The sequence below is a fragment of the Arachis ipaensis genome, chromosome B10, assembly GCF_000816755.2.
Source record: "Arachis ipaensis cultivar K30076 chromosome B10, Araip1.1, whole genome shotgun sequence".
Classification (NCBI taxonomy): domain Eukaryota; kingdom Viridiplantae; phylum Streptophyta; class Magnoliopsida; order Fabales; family Fabaceae; genus Arachis; species Arachis ipaensis.
The window spans coordinates 108,748,169-108,757,273 of NC_029794.2; the positions used below are offsets into that span (position 1 = coordinate 108,748,169).

At 36.3% G+C, this 9,105-nt stretch overlaps 2 protein-coding genes across 2 annotated transcripts in view; one reads left to right on the forward strand and one right to left on the reverse strand.

Annotated features, from left to right (window-relative positions):
• Positions 73–4,546, forward strand: LOC107622721 (probable methyltransferase PMT26). The gene is made up of 9 exons (XM_016324720.2): positions 73–254; positions 1,043–2,028; positions 2,110–2,259; positions 2,567–2,837; positions 2,964–3,074; positions 3,164–3,365; positions 3,410–3,640; positions 3,743–3,937; positions 4,051–4,546. Exons 2-9 carry the CDS (start codon positions 1,081–1,083, stop codon positions 4,277–4,279), a joined length of 2,337 nt encoding a protein of 778 aa, XP_016180206.1. The 5' UTR covers positions 73–254; positions 1,043–1,080; the 3' UTR covers positions 4,280–4,546.
• The window catches only part of LOC107623103 (neurochondrin), a gene marked incomplete in the record, with an annotated part of 6,646 nt that continues 3,400 nt past the window's right edge, over positions 5,860–9,105 (reverse strand). The window contains 11 exon segments of the mRNA XM_016325253.2: positions 5,860–6,143; positions 6,234–6,276; positions 7,073–7,236; positions 7,467–7,539; positions 7,646–7,750; positions 7,879–7,978; positions 8,098–8,187; positions 8,340–8,395; positions 8,476–8,567; positions 8,772–8,971; positions 9,057–9,105. Of these exon segments, the coding sequence (XP_016180739.1) occupies positions 6,088–6,143; positions 6,234–6,276; positions 7,073–7,236; positions 7,467–7,539; positions 7,646–7,750; positions 7,879–7,978; positions 8,098–8,187; positions 8,340–8,395; positions 8,476–8,567; positions 8,772–8,971; positions 9,057–9,105 (1,028 nt within the window).

A 9,105-nucleotide genomic window follows, 5' to 3' on the forward strand; every position in this document is an offset into this window, starting at 1 on the left:
TCTCGAATCTCGATTTCATCCACTTAACGCGCTTATATTGTTCTGTTCCGTCGGCACTCGTCAATTCCCCAAAAGGAAAATAAAAAAATAAAAATAAAGATTGCTACTCAATACTTTCTACTTATTAAAACCCGCATCTTCTTCCCTTCACATACTCCCAATCTCACAACACCACCTTCAACTATACACTTCTCTCACGCTGCACCACAATGGTGATGGAGTAATAATCCTCCCAGATCCACCCGTTTTCCAAGGTACTACTTCTTCTCCTCTACTCTTTCATGTTCACCTCTTCTAGCTCCATATTTCCATTCGAAATTTCGCCGCGGTGCCGTCTTATTTATACTACTTGTTCAGTTTTGCTCTATCATCACTTAGATTATAGATCCGTGTGATTGTTGTTGATTTTGAGCTGAAGTACGCGTCTGTTCTTGCTTTCGAATCGGTTAGAACCTGTACGATTCTATTTTTCGAAATCGTTGGCTATAGTAGTTCGCATGCTGCTTACTTGATTTGAATCTGTGCTGATATTGAAGTTTTGTTGATTATCCTTTGAAAATAGGAGACGGTTTTTATTTAACATTTTTAAGTGTGATAACGATCTGATCGGCAAGTTTCTATGATATATGATTTTGCTATCTCAGTTTTACCTGATGCATTTGCTCGATCCTTCATCGTTTGCTTGCTGAGTACACTTTAGATTCGTTTTGCTTTTTCGGAGTTTAAATTACTTATATCAGTGTTGGTTCAAGCGATCTGGTGCACCTTAGATTTGTAGTTTGTTTCATGCATTTGAAATGAAAATCATTTGCTCTGTATAGCCCAAAAAAAAAAAATACGAAAAGAAAAGAAGAAGAAAAGAAAAGAAGTTGAAAATAACATGCACCTCATTTTCACCGTCTGTTGGAGCCTTTTTTTTTCAATGCATGCTCTGGTTTCAGTATTTGCACACTTCACCTGTTGAATCTATCATACTCTAGGTGTTGCCAGTTTGGATCCAGTAATAGAAGTAGTGTTTAATTGTTGTTTGGTTTGTGACCAGGTCAAGGTGATCTGTGAAATATTGCACCCTTAAACAACATGGCTATAGGGAAATATACTAGAGTAGATGGTAGGAGATCATCATCGAGTTACTGTTCAACGGTGACTATTGTTGTGTTTGTGGCTCTGTGCTTGGCTGGGGTATGGATGATGACGTCATCCTCTGTTGTTCCAGAGCAAAATAAAGATGTGTCTCAAGAGGATAAGGTTGAGATGAAAGAACAGAATGAGGTAAAAGAGCAGGCTAGTGAAGTTGATAGTAGCAATACACGGCAATTCGAAGATAATCCAGGTGACTTACCTGAGGATGCAACCAAGGGGGATAGTACTGTCACATCAGAAGACAACTCAAACTCGAACTCTGAGGATGCTAAAACAGAAGACACAGACAAGAAAACAGAGGATGAAGATTCAAAGACAGAAAATACTGAATCAAACTCAGAAGCTACAGAAAGTAACAAAGAAAGTGATGAGACGTCCACTAAGGAAACTGATTCTGATGGGAGTGAGAAGAATTCTGGTTCAGATGAAAGTGAAAATAAATCTGATAACGAAACAACAGATGGTAAGATAGAGGAGAAGGTAGAACAAAGTGATAATAATGAATCTGACGAAAACTCTAGCAAGAATACAGATGATGATTCCAAAAATCAGAAATCAAATGAGGTATACCCGTCTGGGGCTCAGTCAGAACTTCTAAATGAAAATAAAGCAGAAACTGGATCTTGGTCAACTCAAGCAGCAGAATCAAAGAATGAAAAGGAGTCTCAAAAGTCCTCTAAGCAGTACAGTTGGAAACTTTGCAATACTACTGCTGGCCCCGACTTTATCCCATGCCTTGACAACTGGAAAGCAATTAGGAGTCTTCGGAGTACTAAACACTATGAACATCGAGAGAGGCACTGTCCTGAAGAACCTCCTACCTGCCTTGTCCCTCTTCCTGAAGGATATAAACGCTCAGTTGAATGGCCTAAAAGCCGAGAAAAGGTTGAAATGAACTCAGTTGTTGTCAATTATAATTCTCTGTTTCATAGTAAGCTCTCTCATAATTAAGTTATTCTTGTGCAGATATGGTATTACAATGTTCCACATACTAAGCTAGCCAAAGTTAAAGGGCATCAGAACTGGGTGAAAGTTACTGGCGAGTACCTTACTTTTCCCGGTGGTGGAACCCAGTTCAAGCATGGAGCACTTCATTACATTGACTTTATACAAGAGGTAAAGTGTATTTTTGTTGCTTTTAATGTTATCACAAATCTGGATGAATTTGCTGCATGTTCCATAAATTGATATTACATTACATATTCAGTTACAATTTACAAATGTAGTGCCCACCAACCCCTTTATGTTTCATCGTACAAAGCACAAATTTTCTTGATCTAAATTATTATATAGACAGCTCTTATGACTGAGATATCATGCTCTGATCAGAAACACATATTTTCATCCTAGAGTTGCTCAATATAATGTAGCCTGTTTACCTAAATTTGTTGAAATTTTACTTAATAGTGTTTTGGTCATACAGTCTGTACCTGACATTCTTTGGGGGAAACGCACACGAGTCATATTAGATGTTGGATGTGGTGTTGCCAGCTTTGGAGGCTTTCTCTTTGATAGAGATGTTCTTGCAATGTCATTTGCACCAAAAGATGAACATGAAGCTCAGGTGCAATTCGCACTTGAAAGGGGAATCCCTGCTATTTCTGCTGTGATGGGCACAAAGAGGCTTCCCTTCCCGGGGAAAGTATTTGATGTAGTCCATTGTGCACGATGCAGAGTTCCATGGCATATTGAAGGTATGCTGATATTGTAACTTTAGTATGGTGATCAGCTGAATTCCTAACATAAATATAGTTTGTAGCGATGTAAAATCCACGAAAAAGTTGAGGCTTATTCTATTATTATTTTGTGTACAACTGCAGGTGGTAAACTTCTTTTAGAGTTGAATAGGGTCTTGCGACCTGGTGGTTTCTTTGTATGGTCTGCTACTCCTGTTTATCAGAAGCTTGATGAAGATGTTGAAATATGGAATGGTTAGATGATAACAGTCTTATGTTTCCCTCTTGTATACATTTTAGTATAGCAATGTATCTAATCTCTGACACTTATGATTATTTGGCAGCCATGAAGAAACTAACAAAAGCAATGTGCTGGGAACTAGTGTCAATTAGCAAGGATCAAGTTAATGGAGTTGGTGTAGCTGTTTACAAGAAACCAACTTCTAACGAGTGTTATGAGGCACGTTCTAAGAATGATCCTCCAGTTTGTCAAGACTCTGATGATCCTAATGCAGCATGGTATTTTACTCAGCCTGACACATTTGTGTTTTTTTTTTTTTTAAATTTATTTAAAACTTTTTTTGGGGGAGTTCAACGGAACGTGGGTCGCAGTGGCCTGAGCAGTGGCCAACAAGACTGACCAACGTGCCTTACTGGTTGTCAAGTGACCAAGTTGGAGTTTATGGGAAGCCTGCTCCTGAAGATTTTTCTGCTGACTATAAACACTGGAAACGTGTGGTGTCGAAGTCCTATCTAAATGGGATGGGAATTCAGTGGTCAAACATACGGAATGTCATGGATATGAATGCCATCTATGGAGGGTGAGCAGAAGCCATGGTTTCCAACATGACTCTGAATTATACGTTAATAATTTGCTCTCTTATTCGTTAGTGCTTGACATATTCATTCTTGGTGGCTTCCAGATTTGCCGCAGCTTTGAAGGATAGGAGTATTTGGGTCATGAATGTGGTTTCAATAGACTCCGCAGATACTCTTCCCATTATATATGAACGAGGTCTATTTGGTATATATCATGATTGGTGTGAATCATTTAGTACCTATCCCAGGACCTATGATCTCCTCCATGCTGATCATCTATTTTCGAAGATAAAGAAAAGGTACCAATAGTAACTATTTGATCATATATTCATATTCATTATCATCAAAAAGCTTGGTTATACTATTAGTATATTACCATGCCATATGCTTTATTTTCTCAATGCCCATGCAGGTGCACTGTAGATGGTTTAATGGCCGAGGTTGATCGGATTCTCAGGCCGGAAGGAAAGCTTATTGTCCGCGACACTGTTGAGACCATTGAAGAGGTTGAGAACATGGCAAGGTCAATGAAGTGGAAGGTTCGTATGACTTACTCCAAGGAGAAAGAAGGCATGTTATGTGTCGAGAAGTCAACGTGGCGGCCCGAAGATTCGGAAACCCTTGAGTATGCTATTGTTTAAGCAGTGAAATGCAAAAAAACGTGGGTTTTGGCTGCTGAAAATTCTTGTGTAACAGTATTTCCACTATCAAGCATGTAACAAGTTAGTTAGGCATCTATTTATTTTATTGGTCTTATTTCCGTTTCGTATTAATTTTGATATCCCCTATAATATCCAGAGGTTGCTCTATTTTGCCGTAACATGTTGCGATATTGTCAAAGAAATTTCATCACATTCATGCAAATGTAAAGGCCATTGGTTAATATACTTTCAACAGTTTCAGAATAACTGACGTTCACAATACCAATATTGGTAGTATTTATGACATTAGATTCTCAGCCCTTTTATCCAACGGTTTCCAACCTGGTTTGGATGATTGCAAAAAAATGCATGGATCTTTCGACTCGTTTTGGCAACGAGATTTGGATTCTGTTCTCGTGCTGACATGTTCGTGGGTTTCATGGATTATTTGACAAAAAAGGTTGATCAAGTTGGATTAAGGGACGAGAGGAAATCCATCCTTGTTAACCTAGTGGCAAATAACGAGGTCTCTAATTACTAATAATAAAAATTTGGCAATATTAAATTAAGAATTTAATTTTGATGTTATTAGTCAAGATATTTACTTTCGAAGGTTAAGCTGATTTATTTTCGAAGGTTAAGCTGATTCAAAACATTAATGAAGTTTTGAAATGAAAGCAGAGATCAAAAGAAATGCACGTGCAGACATCCTGTGGAGAACTGTTGGCACAAATTCGACGGACATAATAAATCGAGTAAAGACATAATAAATCGAGCAATTACTCGAATGAAGAAGATCGAAGGCTTTTTCAAGTTAAGGATTTTTCAATAACACTTTTGGGCAAAAGAGCAGGAACAGTTACTCAAAGTTTCGCACACAAGGGGTATCATGTCATTAATGGTCGGTTATGGAAATGAGTTATAAATATTAGAAAATCTTAGGAAATCAAAGTTGGAACTTTTCTTTAGAAATACACTCAAACACACTCGTATCCCAGCAAATTCATGAGTCTGCATTCGAATTCGATTTCTGTAGGGTTCCTTCCATGTCTTTTATCTTTCTAATTTATGATTTTCAGCAAACTTTACTTTTTCTGTTCAATTTATCTTTTCAAGCAATTTTAAATTTCATTGTCAAATTTACATTTCAACACTTTTAATTTTCATGTCAAAAACCCCTTTGATTCAATCGAAGGCATTTTTATTGCTTTATTTAAATTCATCGCAAATTTTTTCGATTTCAGTCAATTTATCTTCCATTATTTTATTTCATACTCTTTAAACCTTTTTTAATGCTCGTCTGATTCGAAGACATTTGATGCACTTATAGAAAAACTGATACTTGCAAAAGAGTAAGTTTCATTCCCAAATTATTAGAATCGAACTACCATCGATTTGCTAAAAATCGACAAAATAGATGCATTATCAATGTAAAGTAGTTTTACACATACATCCAATCACGTATAAAACGCTTGATACTCTAAATACATCAAAATTAAAGACTTGTTTTTATAGGATCAAATTAAAGGCTTGTTTAGTTGTTTTTATAGGGTAACATTTACAGTGATTTTTAATTACGATTGAATCAAAGCCACATGATCAATATACTTTTTTTTTAACAGACGATAATTACCTAATAATTTGAACTACTAGACTTTTAATAACATCATATGATTGAATAATGCGCAAAAATATCATATTTTATAAAAGGACTTGAAATCAAAGCTAATTACAAACCGCAATCACCGGATTGTAATCCTCCATCGAAAGCATATGCGTAGTCCGTACAACTAATCACGTGGTCAAAATCATGTCTTCATAGCCTCTCTGATGTGCGGGTACCTATGAGCCCATCGAGAGAAACCTGCACAACGAGTAATAAAAATGCAATAACTAGTTTACCAAAAAGGCCTTCAGTACTCTAATAATTAGGAGAAGCATAATAAACATTTACCAGCAGAAATAATCTCAGAAAGATCCATATCCACATTTGTATCCTGTAGTTATTTGTATCAAACAACAAACCAACAATGAAATTAATACTTACGAAATCAAAATATAAATATCTAGTCGACCACCATATTTATCGTTCAGTAAAAATCTGGCCTGGGTAATTCAAAGAGCAATATCAAGGTTCTGTACTTCCGTTAGAATGGGAGGAGGTACATTGGAGAGGGGTATTGATAGCGTGTATGGATCCATGACAGCAGAAAACAGTGAAAATAAACATGAAAACACATGCAGAGATATCAACTGCACGTTTCTTTCGAGAAATGATTAGGTCATGCTATGTGCATGTGATGAATAAAACAAATAGTAGAGAAATAGAGATTTTCAAAGTTCAGTGATTCTTAGTCACAAGTCCCACACATGGGGTATAGCAAAGATGTTGGCGGTGTGCTGAAATTGTGATAAAACCACGGTGCAACTTATAAGCAACAAATATCACTTTAATTCAAATCGTATTCATAGGCAATAAATGGGAAGTAATACTTGTAATGCTAGGGAACCAACTTCTTTCGGCCAATATCAGCCAATTTTTTTTTAATTGTTTTTTTATTTGAAATTCTAGATCCTAAATCATAAACCATTAACCCTAAATTATAAACCTAAATCCTAAAGTTGGCTAATGTTGACTAACTAAAGTTGCTTCCCTATACTTTCTCAAGAAGAAATACAACATTTAGGTTCGAGTTTAAACAAATACTGCGTAAATATTATCTTCTGAATTAAGCTGTTTGACTAACTTTATTTAAACAAGAAAGAAAGGGAATTCACAATTCAGTAATTCACCTGTTTTGATGAAGCCAGACATCTTGTGATGAGTTCATAAAGACTGCCAAGAATGGTATTATTGAAATCAGAACAGCTTAAAAGGGCCTCTTCTGATGTATAATCAAATATCAGTGCACAAATGGTTGCTGCCATCATCATACTTGACATGTCATCGGTATTTCCTACGAACCATGATTCAGCAACAAAAATCAAGATAGATTCTCTACTCCGTTCTTTTCATTCAAACCTAAACTAATACAGGGTTTCTCTGGTATCCTTGTCTTTTCAAGAGTAGTATTGAACACAGTACCTACCCATTTTATGTTTTGAAGCGAAGTACATGAACAAGCAAGGAATCAAATCATAACAAAGCATAAAATGGGAAGTTAGAGGCTGCCACCAAATGCGATACCTGACCAATAAGCCAATGCCCTCAGAAGACTAACAAAGGACGATTCATCTACCGTCAACTGAATTTTGTCATTCTATAGTAGAAAAGGTGCAACTTATATCAACAGTTTATATAACCAATATTGTTTATCATAAGGCTTCTTTTTAAATAATTAAAAAAAAAAAGGATGAGAACATCACCTTTAGTAGAAGGTTCATTATTGTATCACATGCCAAAAAGATGCAACCATTGTCCTCAACCATATAACCATCTGGCCCAACTAATTTACTGAAGCAATCTATAACCTGCAAATAAAATCCATTATATTTAGCCACAAAACATAAAGCTTTGCTAGTGATGTTAAACAGGAAGCACCATCCTTGCAACAAATGTAAAAGGCAATCATAATGATCATTCAAAGAGAATAGTTTACACTTTTGAGTCCTCCGCATGAAGCCATAGCTTTGCATCCTTCAATCTCCATAGTAATTTGACACAACAGGGGTAGCAGAAAGCACACAGCATAAAAGGGGCTGAAATATACAACAATAACTCTAAGAATGTAAAATATTTTCTACTCAACCAAATAACCAAAAACAGATTGCCAGATAAAAGGTTTATGATTTACCAATAATTATCTTTATAAAGATACCTTTGTTCATCTTCTCCTTCAACAGAAAGCATATAGCCTAAAAGATTTTGAACCTTCTCCTTGCATGCAAGAGGCACTTCAGCAAGATAGCTGAAAAATGTAAGGAAAAATAAAATTGAAGACTTACAAAATTTTAGTGAAAATAACCTCAGCGAAATTCACACAATCATACTGCATTCTTTGCATCAGATACAGAAAATAGCAGCAGATAGTGCACTGGTAGCAACAATGTAGGACTATACCTCCCAATAATCCTAACAGACGCAAGTAAATCGTCCCCTTTCTTTTGCCCATGTTCCTGTGCAATTTCACCATTATACTTTGCTAAAACCTATTAATTACTAAAATTATGTAGAGTGACTGAGTTATACAACATACCTTTGCATCTTCTAAATACTCTAGTACAACCATAATTGTCTCATTAAGTTGGTGAATCAGCTTTGTCAAGGTGCCTTCATCAAGCAGGTTTCCTACAAAAGAACATCAGTTGATCGTTACTTAAAAGTCTTGTAATCCCACCCACGTGTTCTGCCCAACCTAAAGCCAGAAGCAATGATATGATAATAACCATGCAAACATGTGAAAGAATACACATGATCTGCTCACAATAGAAAGGTAAGTGGGATAAATTTGAGAAGAGCTTCTATAGGATTCCAAACAGTGAATTGAATTACCATCATTTCCACCAATCTTTGAAATTAACTTTATTATCTTCTCAACCAAAGAGTAGGCAACAGCGACATTTCGCCGCTTTAGCACAATTGCCTCAGCAGTAGCTGATGTATCCTGCGGTGCTTCATACTTTAGATAGGCCAACTCATTCAGCAGAACAGCAATTTCAACCCTTGACTGCTCCAAGACAAGCAATAAACACCTAAAAAAACATAGCAGTGAGAAATGAAGCTATGAGTGCACAATGCAGACAACTTAAAAAGTTGTCATTTAATTATCAGACTTACATTTCAGCTGGAGATTGTACAGCACTTGCGGTTACTTGGTTAATCAACC